The sequence below is a fragment of the Chamaea fasciata genome, unplaced genomic scaffold, assembly GCF_029207755.1.
Source record: "Chamaea fasciata isolate MVZ Bird 193981 ecotype frontalis unplaced genomic scaffold, bChaFas1.0.hap1 SCAF_1, whole genome shotgun sequence".
NCBI lineage: Eukaryota > Metazoa > Chordata > Aves > Passeriformes > Sylviidae > Chamaea > Chamaea fasciata.
In genome coordinates, this window is record NW_027094086.1 from 37,098,801 (window position 1) to 37,121,061 (window position 22,261).

The following is a 22,261-nucleotide window of genomic DNA, read 5'->3' on the forward strand; positions in this document are numbered from 1 at the left end:
CATCTACCTTTTTTTTTAAATATATAAAATTAGTCAATCCATCTTCTCATCTCCTTTAATTTCAAAGGCTCCCTCACTGGCAGCTCAGAGAATACTCTACATATCCCAACAGCTGCTGGAGACAGATAGCATGAGCATTTCCATGAGCAATCCATGGAAGGATTCAAACTGATCTTCTTTCAATGGATACTAAAAGCTCATCATTAGCTGTGGCTTCATGTTCAGTCATCCAACACAGGTCTCTAACATGAAGCACATTCTAATACTGAGGAAAAAGGTAGCAAGGTAAACAGATTTGGGACCTTTTTAGGCAGCCTTTAATTAAAAAAAGAAAAGGTATTCTTTTTATGTGTAAATATTGCAAATTATTTCATTCAAATACTTGTGTGAATATCCGATCTGATGTCTCATGTGAGCAGGGGACTTGAAATCAAGAAAATTTTTTTGCTGCATATGTTCAGGAAACAAAATATCCAAGTGCATCTTACAGCATCTGATAAATTCTGATTTTTAGGCACTTCCCAGTTGCTGATGATCATTAGAACTTGAAGCTGTCTCAGTTTAGGAACAGTTCAATCATTCTTACTGCAGGAAGTCTCTATTTCCTTCACAGACCTGATTTGTAGGTCCCTTTCTGTAGGTTAAACCATGTTTATATACCTCATATTGCCTCTATGAACATAAGTTTGAGTTCCTAGCAGATCTTCTAGAGTTACTGACTCTTCTTTGGGAAGCTGCAATATGCCTTTTGGACACGTGAACACACTGTGATTACAACACGGGGACATCCTGCTTTTATATTCTGAGGAAATCACTTGTCCTCTGGTAGGACAATACTAAAGGTACAGTTGTCCATCTTCAAGGACCCAGCCTAGAATAACCCCTTTTCTTCAATTCCCCTATCCTGGAGAAGATAAGGACAAGGCTTTTGCAAAAATCCAAAACCTAAGTATTTCCCTAATTTTTACAAGTCTTTAAATTCTGGACATAAATATGCAAAAATGTCTGCCTTCAGGTAAGTTTCTTTCTAACACGGGAAGGGAAAGAGGGGCAGATTCTCAGCTACCACAGAGCATTATTTCTCTGCAGATGTGCACAGAACCACAGCCAGTTACACTGTCCCAGCACCTGGCCTCAGCTCTCTGCCCACTTTTATCAACATGAAAATCTGAGGAGAAGCCAAACAATGGAATGAGCAACTTTTGAGTCTGCAGTCACCCAGAGATAAACTGTTAAATCTACACTTAGGGGCTTTTTGTATGAGGTGCTAAGGTTTTTTTGGCTTGTCCTTGCGCAAGCCAGTGGGTACATGAGCCTATATATGGTTTTCCTTGCCTAGCTTCAGCCACTGAGGATTTTATCTGTTCTGACTTCAGCAGGCAATGACAGAGGGCTTTGTCTTTCTATTAATACGACCTGTTACAAATACCAGTGGAGACATAACAGCATCATGGGATATTTATAGCACAGGCGGACTTAACCTTACACTACACATTTCTAGAAAAAGGCTGAGTGTTCTTCAGCTTGTTACAATGAGAATTCTCACTCACTCTAAATTTTCAAGTAGCAGCAATGTTATGTTCAGAAACTCTGTGGAAAGTAGAGTTTTATCTTATACTCACTGTGCCAGGCATCTTATACCCTACATCCTTCACATGACTCATAAAGAGTTCCGCTGGAAGCACTTATTCAGACAAAGAGATCACATTTACCTCTGGTTTCAGAGTACAAATGTGTTTAAGCCAGGAAAGAAGAGTCGGTTCCTTGCTCCAGTGTCTGGACTGGTGAAGGAGACATCAAGTTTTCAGGGCAGAGGGCTTGGTGAAATCTCCAAATGCTCAAGGACTGCCTGGATTCTGTTCAGATGACCAATTTGACCATAACAAGTATTAAATTATGCCCATTAACCCAGGCCATGCTGACCTGAAATACTGTTCCATTACCTCCACTTGATTTCAAACTGAAAAAAGTAAAAATTACTAACAATTAAGGCAGAAATCAAATGCTCCTTACCGCTCATAAAGAAATAGATGATTAAGTATTTTGATTCCCAGATTTAAACTATTGAAACAAACATACTTCCAGATAATTTTGGAAATCTGTTCCACTGAAATAATGCTATCCTGAAAATACAGCATTGTCCCAGAAAAAAAAAATATTTTTAACTTGTAAACTTTTATCAGCTCTAAAGGCTCTTAATTTTCAGTAAGATTTGGAAAAACAAGTATACAAAAATATTACGCCTTTGGCATAATATTGAACTGCATGTTTTCCTTTCACATCTACATTCTTCTTCACTTTTGAGAATTTTTTTTTATATTATAGCTCTTCCTTCAGAAGCACAACATGAAAAATATTTGATTGTATAAGAGATCAAGAGAAGCAATTTATTGCTATAATTTAACTGACATTAAGTTCCTTGATCCTACAAAATTACAGTAGGAGGAAATTTTTTAAAAAGACTTTTTAAATCCATTGCTCATGTTAAAGATCAAACAGCTTCATATAATTCTAAACAGGCTGAGTTTTTAATAATCTGGCATATCATTCTAGATTTTGAAGTGGAATAATCTCCAATAATATCTAAACAACCTGTTAGCTTGATTTTTCTGATTTCATCCAAACGTTAATGCTATTCTGTAGCATTAGCAAATGTAGCTTTGACAATTTTCTAAGAGAATCTTGCACAATTTTTCCTTAATTGAAGATTTTTTTTCAGATTTTTATCTGCACCAGTATCTGATCAAAGTGTTCTTAAGTCAAGCATCATTGATTTCCTTTCATTTTCCTCTCCTCACAGAAATACCAGCTTCAAATTTTTGCTGGATTATGATAAACTGAAGATAAGTTGCAAGAACTAAAGAAATTTAATGAAACTCCTAATGTCCTTTGTTGGTCAAATCTTCCGTCAAGTTATTGCCAATGAGAATCTGGAGACAAATTCCTGTTTGCAGATCTTGGTTGTTCCCTCCTGTTACTCCTGTTCGACGCAGTGATTGTGAAATTTGAATCAAAGCCCTGCAGAGATTCATCATTTTCACAAAGTAGGTTTATTTCTTAAGAGTCACCGTAATCACATTTGAGTACACCTGCGTGTGACACAACCATAAGAGAAAGAAAGAATACAGCCAGGAAATAACCATTCACCCTATTTCTTGTTTCAGCACCTTGAGACAGCCTTGGGGCAAGTTACCTGTTAGGTAAGGCAGTACTAGGTTCTAGGTTTTGAATCCAGTTTGGTGATTTGGAAAAGCTGTTCACATTAAAAGAATGAAGATTACAAGTGAAAACTCGGAAAGTTATTGGCAAAATAGATTTATTTTAGACACCTCTCCTTCCCCACCTTTCCACCCATGAGAAAATCCTGTGATTAATGTGTTAAAATTGAGGAGATCTGTAAGGTCTAGGAAGGACTACAGCATGAGCTCAAAGCATACAGTGGCAACTTGTCTTGTGCTAAAACAGCAGAGCTTATTAATCAGGGTTGGCTTAGGCACTACAAAGACATTTGTCCCCATACTGCTGTGACATGATGAGAATTACCTCACTGTACAAATACTTATTTAGCATCTGAACTACTATTGTTTGAAGTGGAGGCATAAGGCTATTTCTAGGTTATTAAATAACGTAACTGAGATACGATGAACCATCTTGTGTGATGCAATATATAGACAAATCCATACAGAACAAGGGGTGCTATTGACCCAAATGTGCATTCAGCAGTGTGGTGATGTAATTCCTGCTTCATCTTTCTAAGTATATACAAATTTTACAGTGTTTGGAACTGAGCAGCCTATGTAGTAAAAGTATATTAATTTCTGCAGCCAAGTCCACTAAATTTGACTAGTGTTTGTTTTACAACTCAAGATTAATTAATATATGCACCTGTGTAATGCTTGTTGTCTGCACTTTAGTGGTAATGCATTGTAGCAGTGATTTGAGGAAAAACAAATTGAAGGCAAATGCAAAAACATTGAATTGCCAAAAGATTAATTTTCTGAAAGCAACTTGAAAGTAAGAAAAAACACCAAATGCATAAATTATTAAATACTACTTGTTGGGGTTTTTTTAAAGTAACTCTGTATGTCAGAATGTGATGGTCCAGGACACTGAATGAGAATTAAAAAAAATATAGGAAAATTGTTCCGCTATGCATTAAAATTGCCATTACATAGGGAGAGGTTAAAGTTCCTGGCACACATAGCAACATATGGGTTCAGCTCCAGGAGAAATTGTAAGAGAGAATTATTTTCCTTACATCCACTTAATTAGACTTACACAGGACTTAATATAACCCAAAATCTCTTCATAGAAAGGAGGACAGAGATAGCCATGTAATCTGCCTTTCTGAGGATTTGTACTTGCACAGTGCCCTGGCTATGAGAAAAAAACAAGGAACTGAAACAACCTGCTTTTTTTTTCTGGACATTATCATCTCATGGGAGCAAGACCTGAGTTTCTTACTTTCAGTGACCTCCAATGCACTGACTCTTTTTCTAAAGTATGTAAGTCTTGTCTGCACTTCAACAACATTTCACATAAATTTTACATTTGGATGGCACTAATTCTTTTAAAATACTAATAGAAGAAAGTCTCAATTATGGCATTTCAACAGCAATGGCGAGAGCCAAAAACCCCCCCAAAAGCCCCCACCATCATTGTATGCTATATATGGGCTTTATAAGCATGAATGACTTGCTTCTAAAACTGGTAAAAAGGAATGCAGCATTCATAGCTCCTACTACTCCTACTACTCACAAAGCCAGTGGTTAGCTATCTTTAGGACACGTTATCCCAGTTTGTACTTTCAGAGAGAGTCATATTTTTACTAATTGTGGAGAAGACAACACTAACCTGACTTTAAATAAGAAACTAAATGCACACACATACTCAAGAAAGGCAGCCTCCTTAAATTGCACAGCACAGGATGTCAGGGTAATGACAGAATTATAAGATCAACTTTGGTACTCTCAGGCTTCAGTACTTCCAGTATTGTTGCCAACAAATGCAAATAAACTGGAGGCAGACAACGTGGTAGTGCCATGGCCAGAAATCAGATGGGATGAAGGCTGGACTGGCCTCTTACTGAATAGATGGAAAAGCAAAATTTGGATAGGCACAAGGACACTTTGCTAGAGTTTGATTTACTTATGAATGTCACTTGGCTTTATCTTCCTTCTGAATAGAAGGGTTTTTTCAATGTTTTTCTGTATGAAGCGATAGTATCAGCAGGAGAAGATATGGTATTGTCCTAAGGACTAATTGCACAGCTCGACTTTCTAATTTGTTAGAATACATGAAAATTCCTCACAAAGGGGAACACAGGCTTAAAACTGCTGGCAGATTTTTTCTACCTCATTTTTGAATAATAAAACAAAGCAGGCACAATCATGATCTACTTGTAGATAATTTGCTAGTCAAAAAAATTAGTTGAACGAATTGTTCCTTCTGGTATGTAAGTTAAAAATGTACACACCAGCGAGAATTTTTCTTGAGGTGTTTATGACAACAGGATATCTGGTAAGTAGTAAGCAAGAAAAAAACCATTACTTGTCTCTCCTTTTAAATATGTAGCTGCATGGAAAACATGTGGTCCTTAAGCAAGCTGGTATAATATTGAAGTCATCCCTGCTTTGACCAGGGAGGCAAAGTGATATCCAGCGTTCCTTCCAACCTAAATAGTCCTTGGATTCTATCAAATGCCCTCAAACAATAAGGTTATGTAAAACTACGTCAGATTTAAAAGTCCATCTCAGGTCTAACACCAGAGTTGGGCTAGGGTTTTAGTGGACATGGCTGAAGTCCTCTCTGAGCACCACAGTTTGTCCTCATCCTCAGGTTGCTCCATCCTCAGGCTGACCCATCAGGCCCCAGCTGTCTTGTCCTCACTTTCTACCTAACCCCATAACAGCATGTGGTTTTAGCTTGCTCCTATTTATTTGCAAGCACCAAGTCGATGTGCAGCCCCTAAACAGTCTGAACCATAAAGTAACAGGATCCTGTGTGACAAATGAAGGCAGTCAGAAGGAGGGCACAACAGGAGCCTGTCCTCCCTCTTCCTCATTTCCGTTCGACTCAAGTGCATCCCCGTGAACACAACAGCACACTTCCATCTGCTGAGGGATCTGCTCTCATCTCCTGTTACACTCCCTCTGCATACACATATGCTTGCATGTGGACTGCACACTCCAGAAGCCAGACACTGCTGGATTCTAATCCCCCCAAATTCTCTGATGGATTAAACCTCAAATCTCTAACCCTCCTTCTTAATGCTGTGGTAAGTAACAAACATACTGGCTACAGTGATTTACAGCTGAAATAAAAGTGAAAGACCGACAAAATGAGATGTCTGAAAATTGATCTATGCTGCAAGTGGATGGAACACTAAAGCATTCTGGATTTTCTCCTCCCTTCACTTTGTCCAGTGTCTGATGAAGCAAAAATTACTGTCTGCAGCAATAAAACTTGCAGGTACAGTGTTATCCTCCACCTACCTGTAACCCTTCAATGGCCAATTTGAGGATAGATGGTGTAAGCTTGGAGGCTTGCTTGAAGGAGAAGTTGCTCCAGTCTATAATTAGAATGAAGCCATTTATCTGAAGCTCCTGATCTTCAATGAGCACTTCCAAGGAAAGTAGAATAGCCCGAAGGATATCTATGAAGGAGTTCCTAAAGCAAAAGCAGAAAAAAAAAAAAAAATCAGTGGTTGTAGTTATCTTCAAACCTCAAGATACTCAGTTTTGCTGTGGGTGGGGCATGAGTGAGGGACAGGGATTTATTCTGGTAGAATTAGCCTGAAAAAGAGTTGTTTCAGAGGTGTCTTTAAGGAGCTCCTGCTCCAAAACTGCTTGATGTGATAAATCCTGCTCCCTGTTGGATAAAACAAACTCTGAATGAGATCTCAATTTTGCTAGCAGTCCTTCCAATAGATTTTAGCTAAGCTACACTGGGGACTATTTGTCTGTTATGAAACAAAACAAATTCAAGCTATCAATTTAAATCCTTGCTCGTTTGGATATACTTTGCCAGTTTGTTTCCCTTCTTCTTACCAGTTTTTTGTTTCCCTTATTTTCAGAAAAAGAAACAAATCAGCACAATATTAATATAAAAGATATCATTACAACTAGTTTCTGTGCCTTCCTTCTTGAGTGTAGGGAATGATCCAAGACTTTACACAATAAAGTTTGACAGTTGCCTTATTTTTGCAAACCAAATGCAACATGAAAAATGGCTGTATCCACTCAAAATAAGAAGTCTACTAATTATCAGCTGCAATAGGCTGTCCACAAGGCTTCCCTCAGCTCTGGGAGAATAACTAAAAGCCTTGGAAGGTCTGAAGCATCTAACAAGTAAAAGAGAAGAAAATGCTGAATTGTTTTCTTTAGTGTGAAAGTCTGCACTTGGGAGCCTACTCACTACTCTCATTTCACAAATGAGAAATGAGACAGATCACTTACTTCCATTTCCTCACTACTTCCATTTCACAAAAGCAAGCCTTGGACACTTGAATGACCGGTCCATGCTTTTACCCAAGTAAGCTAGTAAGATGCTCTCCTCATCTGTCCTTCTCATTAAGATGATTTACAAACAATACATTCTATTAGAGAGCAACAAGCAAGGAAAGCTTCACAAAGTGCAGCTTAACCTTGTGGAAAATGAAATTGTAATATACTGCTACTGCAATCTGCTTTACCTCATCATAATGCTCAAGTTTGCATGAGGCCTGAGGTCTTTTACAGGGCAGGTTAATACCATGTTCTCCCATGGAGATTTTAATTTAGTTCTCTTCTGCTGTTTTCATGAATTTAAAACAAATCCTCCCAAACCTTCAGGAGCGTTGTTTCAAATTCTGCCTTAGAGAAAAAATGTATGTGCAGTCAAAACAAATTTCTCTACCATCACCTCTACCCCTGAATGGCATCAACACATGGTAAATTTCAATTAAAAGTAAAGGGTGAAGTGTTCTCTGATTCTTTCTCTTTTCTCTTAGCAGGTTTTGAGTGGAAATGTACGTTCGTTCTCTAAAGACCTGATCCCTTGGAAAAGCTATTTCTGCACTCTGCCTTTCTGCAAAAGTTAGAAGCTTCTCTGAAGTATAATTGCTGGGGCAATAAATTGAGCTTTAAGACACCTTATATTGTTCTTGAGGCATACCAAGTCACCTCTCCCTCATTTACAGTTAAAGGACAACCTTGACCTTTTCAAATCCTATGGGGAAGCTCTGCTAAACAGCTAAAATGAAGGAGTATTTCCTTAGAAACATCAGTTGAAGGTATACTGATTAGATTGGCAATTGGCAAGAAATTTTAGTCTAAATTTATTTTGAAAAACTGTGACATACTACCTACTGCTTTGCTGAAATGGATGATGACTTTCAAGCAGGAGCATCAGATGACCACACTTTCAAATATGTGTCACCCTGTCCTAGGGTGACTTTATGATGCGTGTATCCCCAGTCATCTGTTGTGTTTAGGCTGTCCTCTTTATGTTATTAAGTTCTGCACTTTTAAGAGAGGTTCCAAGAGCAAAAGGGGGAAAAGAAGCACTCAGTTTGTTTTCAGAAAATGCACTTGCTCCCCCACATTCTCACTCATGGACTGTGTTGTCTGCAGCACGGACAGACAGCAGGAGAGAGCTCTCCTTTGCTTTTAGTTAGTATTTTAGCTAGCTGAGGCAGAGAAGTTCCCCAGACTGTGGTTCTTCTTTTTCTTGGAGCTGATCAGCCTGCTGTGGACTGAAAACCAAGAAAAACACCGGGAACTCACACCTGTAGCCCACCAGGGCTGGGACGTGGCATTTTCCAGTGCAGGGGGGATTGATAAGAGGCTGAGCAAGCCAAGCTACACCCCACAGCAAGGACTTTCTAAATTTGCCATCTCTCTAGAACAGCAAGAGGTTTTATTGTTTAATATTATTCCTTTTTTATGCTTATTCATATTTTTTGCTTGCTAAATAAACTTTTCTTTTTTCACTTTTCTCCAAGGAAATTTTTCCCTAACCAGTTGGAGGAGCGGCCACTTGAATCTGCTTTCTAAAGGGGCCCCTTTGGAAGTTTCTTTCCAAATTTGCCCTAAACCAGGACATAACCCCAGACCGTATCTACTTAATATATCCTATACTACCCCAGCATCCTCCCTCAGGGTTGTAAGCCTTCCACAAGGACTATCCCATGGAAGCTCCCAGACGTGTGCAGTGGCTCCAAACGTGTCCTCACATACATGCCAGCCCTCTCTGCACTCTTGTTGGCATCAATTCAAAATTATATCTTTGACTGACTACATTGGGGAAGATGGAATAACCACGACCTCAATCCCACAACTGCAAAACTTAGAATGAACTGAATGGTTTTTATTAACAAAGATGTGAAAACATGGCCATATTGTGACAAATAAAGGTTTCATTCTTCATTTGTGGGAAGAAGTCTTCTTAAGAGTACATTTCAACTTATATTCATGATCCTGCTAGCACTGATGATTTTAAAGATTGTGAAATGATTCCAGTGGAGCTGTCTGTAAATGGTGGATACAAGACATCTTCTGTAATCCACTCAAACTCTAAATGACAATGGAAATATTTTAGTGCAAAATCTTCCCCTCAGACTCTGTGCTGAGGAATTCCAGTCTTTGTTTGAGTGTCTACATATATGCCAGTTTATCAAGTAATTATTCTCCTGTACTTCCCTGTACTTCTTTCAGTAGAAATTATTTACCTGGGAGACATGGCACTCAATTTTCTTAGTTTGCAACTAATCTGGCTGTCCCTGCCTATGCCCCTTCCCTCTCTATGTATTTGTGATTTGAAGACATGGTGTCGGACACGACTCAGAGTGAACACAAAGATGTTTTTCTGATGAGTACAGGGAGACATGAAAGCAGCACACAAATCCTCCAGGTGGGTTGTTTGCAGACACACTGTTCTGTGAATGCAGAGCCTGGATAGAAATCAGACAGAGTGCCACTTGAGGCTGAAGCCCTCTGCTCTCTAGTCTTGGGGCTTTGAGACAAATCATTCAGCTGTGTGACTGATTTGCATCCAAATAATTTTCTATGCATGAACACAGAACCACTTTTTATTAGTCCATCTCTTTTATTCCTTTTCTTAAGGTTCCCTCCCCCTCCTCCAACCCCCCTCCTCACCAGATTAACCCTCTCACACAGAAAAAAAAGTGAAATAAATTACAATTACACAAAGGGAAATGTATAGGGTCCTGTAAGGATTCAGCATGGAGCCTACTGAAATGAGCCACTAATGAGTTACAAAAGATTTGCACAAGCCCCAGAAAGAGAAAAGGGAGGAGGGAGAGAGTGTGCCTATCAGCCTTGGCTGAAAGAAAAGGTACCACAAAAGAGGCTCTTCAAATACCCTTTGGAAAATGGGAAGTTAGCCCAACATAAGCTAGTGGTAAGGAACAATAATGTAACACAAAAAATGAAGATGGTTTAGCTGAGGGATTTGGTGGGGAGATTAGCCAAAGGCATAACATGAAAATAAATAATAAGAAATTACTTAATTATAAGAGGGGTAAGCAGGCTGTGAGAGAACCAGAAGGCTCAGTGGAGTACCAGGGTGCAATGGGAACAATTAAAGGGGATAAAGACATTGCAAGGAAATTAAATGATCTATTTGCATGTGTCTGCCACCAGTCATTTTGAAGAGATCTGTGGATAACAAAGCTGAGGGACTGTTGGAAAATAAGGGGTCAACTGAGACATACGGAAAGAAAGTGATACATTTTGGAGAAGACAGCATCAGCAAAGGCTTTTGACATTACTCTCTCTGAATAGCTAAGCACAGGCTCTGTTTTAGGCACGCCAGTGAAATTAATTGGATTATTCAGATAGTTAAAAGTACAAATGTACAGAAGTACTGGCAGCTGAAGCCATTAAGATTGTCTGGTAGTAAGCAAAAACAAACTGTCACTACAAATCCTGACTGTCCCACAAGACAGCAGACTAAAAACGCTTGGACCAGTGCCTCTATCTTGGCAGTTGCAGATAATTCAGCTTAACATCCCTAAGTTAATATGTAGTAAGGGCCTCTCTCCTCTAATACCAAAAAGATGGCCAAAGCTCTATAACATTTGGCAAGCTGCAAACATGGCATAGACACAAATCAAGTAAGAGACCACATCTTGCTTTGTTCCCTCCCATATACAAGAAATCACCCAGAGATTTAAAAATGCATATTTAGCAAAAATGCATATTTAGCTTCTAAGTGGGGAGAGCTGAGGCTGCCCTGAAAGGAAGATTCCCACTGGGAATAAAACACAGAAAAGGAAGAAGAAAGAAGGACCAGAAACACATCTTCAGGTTGCCCCAAATTATTTGAGCTAATCCAAGTTCAAGAAGCTGGTTCCATCTCAAATCCTGTGTTCAGTTTTGGACCCCTCACTACAAGAGGGACACTGAGGTGTGGAGCAGGTCTATGGAAGGGTAATGGAGCTGGTGGAGTGTCTGGGCCACAGGTCTTGTGAGGAGTGGCTGAGGGAGCTGAAGGTGTTTAGCCTGGAGAAAAGAAGGCTCATGGGAGATCTTAACACTCTCTACAACTACCTGAAAAGAGGTGTCAAGGTGAGGGTCAGTCTCTTCTCTAAGGTAACAAGTGACGGAACAAGAGGAAATGTCCTTAATTTGTTCTGGAAGAGGTTTAGATTGGATATTAGGAAAAGCTTTTTCACTGAAAGATTTGCCCTGGAGACCTGTGAAGGCGTGTAGATGTGGCACTAAGGGCCATGATTTAGTGCTGGACTTGGCAGAGCTGGCTCAACAGTTGGACTCAGTGATCTTAAAGAACTTTTCCAGCCTAAATGAGTCCGTGATTCTATGAAAAGCTTAGAAAGGGAGACATGAACAACACAGCAGATCCATGCAGGGGGACAAGGAGAACCCAGGAAAGCACATTTTAAATTGTTCCCAAACACAGCCAAGGTATGTTATTCATAAAATATGAATAAAACAAGCCCCTGGAATACAGTCAACAGTGGGCTTTGAAAAGGTATTCATAAATCATACAAAGTCATTTATTTCATCAGATTAAATTCTCCTTTCTGCTCATGAAGTATTGATAAGAAAGCTCCCAACTTCTATTATTGTATTCTTGGAAAACACCTGTGGTTTTTTAATGTGCATATTTATTTTAGAAAATTAAACCTTACCCCTACTGAAATCAGTACTGAAAATTATTAACACACAGTCCTAGAGGATTGATTCAAACTCCTGATCCTGAGTAGCTACCCTCCCTCTCTGGCATCAGAGGGAAATGGCAATCACTCTAGCTGCTCAAGACCTGATCTTCACAGCTCCTTCCTCACTTTTGATGAGGAAAGGTCTCCCATATGAACCACGCACAATGCAGGGCAACCCTTGGCTAAAGAATAATCACGAAGAAGAAGTTAAAAATGAAGAATCACAAATGAACATGGTGACTCACTTGACTAATCCTGCACTAGAGAAGATGAGCAGTCAAACAGAGGAGCTCACAGCTGAGTCATGCACTGAAAAGGGCTTGTCTCCTCTGTCTGAGGTCTGCACATATTTGTGCAGAAATTAGCAAGGCTTGCCTGCAATTCACAGAGGAAATGGGTTGCATTAGCAGCAAATGCTTGCAAAGAATATTTTGGCCTGCTGTCGGTAACTTCCTTCATAGAACAATTCAAAGCCACGTAAACTTGTTAGCTGCAAGAAATGTGAAAAAATCACTGACATGGAAACTGGAAAAATTATTACACAATGATATAAGGGTATGTTTCTTATTTTCTTATCTTTGTTTTTCTTATTTTTCTTATTTTGTACCAAATCCTTCTTTGTCATGCTCAAGCTAATATTTTTTTTTCTTTTTTTTTTTTAATTTCTCTGTCAAAACAGAATATGCGCACAGGAAACTCCTACTGAGTAAAACACGGGTTGCATCAAGTTAATGTCAGAGCTCCAAATTAATTCTTCTGTTGCATCCAGTGTAGCTATCTTTGGTTTTCCAGTATGTCAGCTTCAAACAAGCATCTCCCCTGTTTTGTAACAGATAAAAGATAGCAAGTTTTTCCCCACAGCATCTGTGTCATTCTATAAATAAAATTCACAAGTAACTTTACATCCAGGACAACAGACTGGATAGATGAGGGTACTGTTTTTTTCTTCGGAGGTGCTTAGTCCAGCAATGCATTGGATGCAAAGAATAGCATAGACTAAGCTGAGACCTGAACTATATTTCACATTTCTAATGTTAGAAATGCATGGCTTAGTTTATAACTGAAGAAAGCCATTCACACACAGATATCTGGCTGGCTTTGAATTCCTGCTTAGAATGAGCTGGAACCCTCTGCCACAGCCAGTGAAGAGGAAATGTACAAGCCTGAGGAAAAAAAATTGCATCAATTATTTTTTTATCATGCAAAAATTGCCTCTCAGTGACTTTCTTGAAGATATAAAAATTTTCCCTTGTTGTGTTTCTGCTAGAGGTTCTTGTACATAAAAGTATTATGAGGTATTTTTGCCGTCACTTTCCACTTCAGTTGGACTCCATAGCAACCAACAGCCCACAAATTACACAATCTGCATTCAAGTCTGTGCTACAAACCTCCTCCTACATGCACTCATTCATACTGCAGGCACCCTTTCCAAATGAATACTTTGTCCCTGATGTTCATGTGACTGAGCAAGGACCCTTTCTCACGTGTAATATGGCTGACAAACAGGGACCTTCACAGACCCTGGATTTTGGGAGGGAGACTTCTGGTGGTGGAGCTCTTCAGACACATGATAGAATCAGCTTCCACCAGAGGGAAGCTGGCATCTGCTCTTCCCTTTGCCTCAGCTCACAGAAGTGTCACACCGTTTAAGCAGGGGATCAGTCCAAGATAAAGCACAGAATTGTTACACTCCCGAGAGTTCAAAAAAATCCCTCCCAGAGCTCACCAGAAACTTGATACCAAACAGAGCAGGCAACTGATTGCAACCTATCACAGCACAAGTTCTTTGACTGCTCCTGAGGAGTTCTTGTGGATGCAGCTGGGCTTGGCCGGCCTCCCATGAGCAGTGTACAACTCTGCTCAGCAGCCTGCTGCTGACAGAAAACGCCAGAATTCAATCTCGGGTGCAATAGGACTGTTCCTCTGGCTGTGGGTTTGAGTTATTCCTTTAGGAATTAAGTATTTCTGAGATACATATTGGTGATTTTCTCACCTTTTATTACCCAAGGCCATATCATACTTGCACACTGTGTAAATTTCTCTGTTGAGAAGGAATAAATGACAATCACAAGTAGTGTGTTATGATATTGTGGAAATTATTAAACGCCCTATGCTACAGCCCCTAAATGCAATCAATAAATCAGTTTGGCAGAGCCGCTGCTGTAATTTGCCTGGCTATTCCCATAGGCAGTGTCCCCTGCAAGGAGCATGGGGAAGACAGGTAAAGAGTTCATTCCAGCACAAGCAGAACCAGGGAGTCCGTGGTGGTTTCAGGTTAGTGGCCTCCAGTGTTAGTAATTTAGGAGATGACATGTGGTAACACACAGATCAGGATCTCATTTAGGAGTTAGTTTTTAATCTCCTATGGTGATCTCACCAATTTTGGGATGGTTTCCTCAATGCACAGCTGTAGTAATAATGAACAAAACAAATAGCCGGTACATGAATGGCTATGGCTAGGATCATTAGGACTGATGACCTCTGTTGTTTATTTTACTCTGTGTGATTTCATAGCCTTTTCTTATTCCCTCTTGGCACTGAACTCCGTCCTTGCATCACACTAAGCTATTTGCTCAATTTCTTGCAACATTGCATTTCACAAGTTAATTTTTCATTTCAGAAGGGGAAGGGATTTTCTTTTGAACATTATGAAGCTACTGTTTGATGGCTGAAACCAATTATACAGCTCCTTTGCTTTGTTATTGGAAGAAATAAATGGCACCACCGATTCAGTTTCCCTGGTATCATGTTTCCTCTCTGATTCTACTATGTCTCCTCTAGTTATAACTCCTCTGCATCTTCAACATCTTCCCATCTGAAATAGCCTGGAACTTTTTGTTCTATCCTGATGCAATCACCCCTTTTGTTCACAACACTAATGAATTCCTTTCATTGCCTTTTCTTTTACTTTGGTCAGATAGTTATTTTTTTTTTACATCCCCTTCTTTTTGAAATAATACAGTGTAAAGTGAATTTCGTATTCAAGGTGAGATTGGAATATCAGCATGCATAAAAGAATTCGTTATCTTTTCCTATTTTTTCTCCATCTCATTCTTAATGCAGCCTAACAGTTAATTAACTTTTCTGATCACCACTGCACAAAAAGTACACTTTTTAATGATGTTGTCCATAATAATGCTATGCTTTTCTTAAAAGGTAAAAAGTAATTGAAAATCCAGATTAAAGTGCACAGAGGTAAGCAAGGGTTAAGGACTTCCATAACAGATGTAGCCAAATATTAAAAATCCAACATTTTCCTGGACTTCTTTGCACAATAATTCTGCTTTTCTAGGTAATTCTAGAGTTTTCCACAACATTTGCTAATCCTCACTAACCTACATGACTTTTCATTTCTTTTTTGTCACACCACCATTTACCTCACCTGTCTGCAAAAGAATATTACTACCGGGCATTTTGATAATATAATTTTGCCACTTGCAAATCCTGCTCTCTGTCTAAAGTATCACGACCCATTTTATTTACAAAATGAAAGTTAAGCTGTATTTTTTTTTAATTAATCAAAAGTTACTGGAAGATCTTTTATTAGCTAACCAAATGGCATATTTACATATTTTATGTCAAAGAATTCCAAGAAATTTATCTAGTTGTCCCTTTTCTTGCAATCAGTCACTCTTAGAGCAGACTTCAATGATGACGAGATCAAAGAGTAAAGCTAAAATCAAATAACTGCTCACCAATGCACATATTTTGCCAGTGCTGTGTTCAGAATGACAAAAGTCATATTATATCATTTGTGGACATTCAAACAGCACCTGGTTACTCAGTCCAGAAAGCCTCAAAAAATGTATCTCTTGAGAGATATTGGGTGAAAAGTTACCAAGACATGAGAAGAAGTGCCTGAAAGTAGAAATGCAAGTGTATATTAGTAAACACCTAAACTGGCTCTTAAAGCAGGCAAAGGGCATATACTTGGCTTATGCCTGTACCCAAATCCGGGCAGTGAAAGCAGCAGATATTAGAAATATGTACAAACCTCATGTCAATCACAATAAGGTTTATAATTTGTTTTAGTTGGAGCCCTTCAGGGCACATAAAAGACAGACATGAAAATATTCTGATCATTTCTAATAAATAAATGAAAAATTGTGTCAAGTATTATATATCATGGAGGTTTCCCACTGGAACAATAAGCAACTTTGATATAGCTGACAAGATGGAGGAACTTGATATTATTGATGTAGAAATAATCACTGGGGAACTCCAAACAATGCAATAAAGATTCATAAGACAGCAGTCTAGAAAAAATTACCTGCTTGTATCTTCAGAAACAATGTTGAAAACTTGTGATAATGATTCAAGTGAACAGGAGAGAAGGACCAGGAAAAAAATGAAACTCTGTAGCTTTATGTAATAAAGACTGATAAAAGTATATAAAATCATGGTGCTGCCAGCCACAAAGAAACCACTTTGCACAGTTATGCTGTAAAGGATATACAGTGCCATGAAGCTCAAGAAAAACAAGCATTTTCACCCTAGCTACTTTTGAGCGGATCATATTTCACACAACTTCACTGACGAAAGTGAAGGAATGAATAGCAAAAAACATTCCCCGTTTAAAAAGAAGATTTATTTTTTCTCCACAGAAAGAGCAAAAAAGCCACTTCTGTAGAAGACTGCAGACTTTACAGAAACTTTGGCAAAATAAAAATAGGCCGTGATCCAACCAGCAATGAAAAATCTGGTGACATGTCACCAGTGAATTTTAAAAAAGGTGTGTCTTTTCCCTCACATTCTCCATGTTTGCCCCAAAGTTCATTGGGTATCCAACCTCCATTGTGGACAACAGCTGACAGAAGTTGCTCTGGGAGGTCTGGATTCCATGGACACGTGACTTCCCCATATGTCAATCCACAAAATATGATAACTGAATGAATTTTTTGAGTACAGTTTTATGGTACATACCAGAAATTTCCAGTAGGTACAGGTGAGTGTTGCAGGTGCAGCATACTCCTTGCCTTGGAATAATAATGTTATATAATGATTTTGGGGACACCATCAAACTTTCTTAGGAATTTCCAGTGAAAAACAGTCTAGGTGGTTTGTAAACTATTAAAGGGAGTTAAGCTGAAAAGAGAATTCCATATGAATTGCAATGTTAAGGATTCTGAAATAAAATTTCATTAATTTCTTAGTAAAGAAGTTATCAGCAACCTCCTAAATTACTCTGACCTCTAAAGAGTAGAGTATATTTACATGTGTGGAGATTTAGTCTCTCCTTTCTGGCAACTGCTGTTTCTGATTTGCTGTTTCTGGGGGAAAGGGTTGCATTTTTAGTTTCTAAAAAACTGGAAACTGTAAAATGACAACGCAATTTATACTCTTTTATTTCTGTTTGTATTTCTTTATAATATGAAGCAAAAATAATTAATTCAAAATAATTTTTTTCACACCTCTAGTAAGAATTTTCATGTAGTCAATACAGAGAATTACTGGAGAAATGTGATCAATTGAAATCACGATTCTGTACTACTAATTCAATTATGAATAATTGTTAACGAAGCAACATATGTAAGCATTAAGTTCAGAACATAATTGGAAAAAAATCAGTGAACTCATTGCACAGTCCTGCCAGACCCTATGTTGGTATTTGAAGGAAGCAGCTCTGGAACCAGATAGCTGGAGCAACCAGTACTTCTACTCCAAACACAAGCACTGAAATAAAGATTGAAGACAGCAGGGTGGCCCTGTTTTGTCAAAAGGCAGCCAAAAAGAGGCAGAAAAAGGAGCAGCATACATTGTCACAGCAAATATAGTTACATGGCCTTGAGAAAAATTTCAGAAGAAAAACTTGATATTAGGGGCATACGTGTAAATCTTGAACAAGCAAATCACTCCTTGTTTTTACTTCCTCTTGTTTGTGGAAAGCATTTACATGCAGTCATCATAATAGGTTTTTTAGAAAGAAACGCCTAAGTTTTTAAACTCTTCCTCTCCATAAAAAAAAGAAAAAAGAAAGAACAACAACCAAAAAACCCCAGGAAATCTTTAATTCTTTTTTTAACCTTTTAACTTTTAACTTTTTTTAAAGCTGCAAAGCCTGCTTTTTGGGAGATATCATCAGAGAGGTTTTCATGGTATCGTGGGATGATTTGTTAAAATTGCCACATTTCTTAATACCACACTGGTTGTACTTTTTTTTGTATGTTCTTGCCTCACAGTTTAGACTGTATTGAAAGGGGAAAATTAGGTAGGGACAGTCTACTTTATAGATCTCTTCACTGCCTTAGGACACATTTGTTACAACAGCAGAATTAATTTTCATAAAAGTAAGAGTAGTACATACTTCTCTTTATTCTAGACAATATTTTTACTTCACCAAAAGATTACTAAAATGGCCTTATGCAGTATCAAAGAATAACTACAAGCAATCAGGTCTTTGCAAAATGATTCCTATTATGTTGCAGTTAGTTTCACTCCACAAAAACACATTTCATCTTCATCTGGCAGAACTCTTGACCACTCCATTGCCTTGCATTAGGCTGGCTTGGCTTTGGTTAATATTTTGCAGCAGTGTTTAACGGCCAAGTAAATGCACTACTTTCATTTCTGCATGAGAAGTATATTGATTCATAAGGTATTTAAGCAAGAGTCTGAAGCAAAGGGTATCAGTAGCGTCTTTGCTGATGAGGAGCTCACAGAATGACACAGTTACCTGTATCTTAGTCATTGCAAAATGTTGTCTTATATTTGGAAATCTTATTCTGTTTAAGATTTGGGATAATTTTGCTTTTGTTCTTTGCATCTACTGGTCACTACCACGTTTTGTAAAGGTAAACTATTATATAGAGGAATAATTGAATCCCACCTCTCATTGTCTTCAATTCAAATTACATTGTCATATTTTTCAGACTTACTCTTGTGCTCTTCCTTTGTTGACTCAGCTCAGGTTTGTCTCTTGTGCTAGTACTTAGGTTACAGGACAGTTGAGGTGGGTAAAGGTGAGTAACTACTGCTGTCCTGCTGACAACGTTCCTGTAATAGAGCCCAGAGTCTTTGCTTCCCCAATGGTATCACTTTACTGTATATAATTTCATTTGTAGTCCATTCTTTACCCTCAAATCCTTTTGTGCCCAGTCAATATTAGTTACCCTTGAACACCTGATTTAAGAAATCAAGAGGTGGGAAAATCCCAGTAGAGACAAACCTGTCAGCCTGGACAAAACCAGTAATGGCAGGTGTGTCTGGGGCCTCACAAATCTCCTTGCCTTTTAACATGGAGCCTACATCTGCTAAGCCTCTTTCTGAAGTAAATCCCAAAATGATCCTGAAGTACTTTTAAATGATTCATATAAAATGTTCTCTGAAACAAAATGAATGTGCATGTACCTGCGCATACATTTTAGCAGAGAATAACAATAAGATGCTGGAAAAAGAGAAAGCATTCATTGGCAGCACAGCATACACAAATTGCTATTTTCCCCAGACTTGCAAAACTCTTTTATTCAAACAGAATTGAAGGCTTTATCAGAATAAAAGTGAATTTAAATTGCAGGAGCCAGCCAGAAGTGACTTACATGTAAATGAGAACCTAAGAAATGGAAAGATTTCTCACCATCTCTCCCTAGGTTGGAGTTTATTCCTCCTCCTTTTTTACTTAGTTTTCAAATGAATATTGCAGTACATTTGGAAGCAGGATTTTTTTCATCAGTCTCTTTCTCTTTCAATATAAATCACATTTCTTCTTTTGTACCTGTACTACAGACAGGTAAGATTTACCCTGAGAAAGCAAGTCAATGCACACTTATGGAGAGACCTTACAAAGTGGGAACTGCTTAGAGGATCACAGCCCCAAGATAACAGGAGAGGACAAAGATGACTTAGATAGGGTCAACACACTCATGTGTAGATTCCCCTGGTTAGAAATACCCATACAAAAGCAGTTCTGTGTGCTAACATATAACCTAGCACTCTGAAGCAGTGTAGGCAGCACAAATACTCTGTAGATTGGTCTGTGCATATCTACAACACTTGACTGGCATCTCTTGGATTTGCTGTGAAGAGCAGCCAGGAAGAAGGAAACTGTGAAATGTTTAACCCTGGCAAGGGGAACAAATGTTTCTGATCATACCATAGCAGTGGCCTTGTGTTGTTACCCCTTTCTTTCACTTATGTTACTTCATTCATAGCTGAATTTGTGGAATTGGGTTCCTTTACTGACATATTATAAAGCCAGAGGAGATGAGATTCCAATGTCATGGAAAGGAGCACAGGACTATCTGTAGGAAAGAACAAGGAGTATGTGGGGATAGCTTGTTGCTGGAACACAGTGAAGAATAACATATTGGTTTAAAAAGGTTAAAACAAGTCTTCCTGCTTCATGAATTCAGACCATCAGGTCTTGGTGTAGTACGTGAGAATATGTGTGTTTTAAAGTACACTTGAGAGTGGTTCTACGGGATCAGACCAAAAGTTCTCCTGCCAGGAACAGGCCCCTAATACGAGGTTTGATACACAGCAGGTGGCAAGGTAAAAAATAGAGACCATACTAATTTGACACTAAAATTCAAGGTTTTTTTCTTGTGTATGTTATTACAGTAGTCAGTAGCTTACACGTTCAATCAAATCTTCAGTTTTGGTCCCTAAAGGGGATATTATGGGATATTATGTAAGTACTCCATATATCCTTTTCAAATAGGTTGTTATTGAACCTGTAGCATCATAAATTTACATGGTGCTGTGATTTATATTGCACATGTGAAAGAAAACTGGCCCCACGTGTTAATGCATGCACAGACACGTGCCATCCACTGCGCCTCTGCAGTGGAAAAGTGGAAAAGAGATACCATCTCTCTATAAAGAAAAAGATATTTGCATATTACCTTTCTCCTTAAAATGAATCTTTACTACCTTGGTTTTGCTCAGCATGGACAGTTTTCATAAGCAGTTCCATAGGAAATTTTGTCAGCAGGAGGCTAACTAGCTTGCTTTGCCCTCTGTCCCTCCAACAAATGGACCCTCCAGGAAGTTTCCAGAGCTGAGATTATCATAGTCTGTGAACAAGGGATAGTTGCTTTTTGCTGCCTCTCTGGTTGCTGCACTTATTAAAAACAGAAACTGTGAGAGTGCAATCAGAATTTAAGACCAAAATTTCCTCTTTCTTAAGAAATTATTCTATTGTCACATTTTCAGGAGTCAAATCTCCAGTCATGAGATATTAATTTCAATGCTTCAACTCTTTTATTGTTTTAACCATGACAAAGGAGGCAAAACACAGAAGATCTTTAACAATTCAATTTTTTAATCTGATTTATCGTAATGACTTTACTTCTCCATCCTTTCCCCTGGCCTCCTATTCTATCTGCTTGGTTAAACTTGTATGTGTACATGGCAGCTGGGTGCTTGTACCACTTCATTTCCCACATAATTGAGAGGTTCTCATGGTCATGGCACTCTCACCAGTGCAACCACAGGACCAATCCTGTCTCCCTCACCCTCCACCCTCACCGTGGTAAAGAATTACCCTGAAGCAGGGTGACTGTGGTGGCAGGGTAGAATTTACCCCAATGTGCTGTTCAGCCATTCCATGGAATTGAGCAGCCACCCGCAACATTCACATCCTGACCAAATTCATGCTGTCTGCTGTAACTCCTGTGGGATCACCTGGTCTGCTAACACCACCAGTTCCTAGGCATCCCTTGTGCTGTTCCGAGGGTGCTGGAAGTGGAGGATGCTCAGTACATGCCAGAGTGAAAAATCCAGATATTTCAATGTAAAATGCAATTGATACAGGGCTCAAAGTTCAGAAGAAAGAGTCTAAAATAAATCATGGCCTGAGGAAATAATACATCAAGGGAGTATTAAAATTTTAAATTTTCAAATGTATTTAAGGATTCCAGCTCAGTATTTCCATTTTTCTCTGATGCTTCAACTGCATGTAGCTTATGAAATAGCTGGCCAGATAATTTTTTTTTTCCTTCCTTGACTCTTTTCAGTCTGTTCCTGCTGCAGTGCCTGAATTTGCCTTAGCTGTTTTTAGTTTGGTTGGCAAGATAATATATTACATATCAGACTATTAGGTATTTTGAAATCTTGGTTTCAGGAGTGTTGTGACAAAAA

General features: G+C 38.6%; 1 protein-coding gene across 1 annotated transcript in view; it reads right to left on the minus strand.

The window, feature by feature from the left end:
* The window catches only part of CLVS1 (clavesin 1), a 100,206-nt gene that overhangs the window by 60,254 nt on the left and 17,691 nt on the right, over positions 1 to 22,261 (minus strand). Inside the window, exon 3 of the mRNA XM_066180674.1 lies at positions 6,495 to 6,669. Coding sequence (XP_066036771.1) covers positions 6,495 to 6,669 — 175 coding nt within the window. The remainder of the gene's footprint in view (positions 1 to 6,494; positions 6,670 to 22,261) is intronic.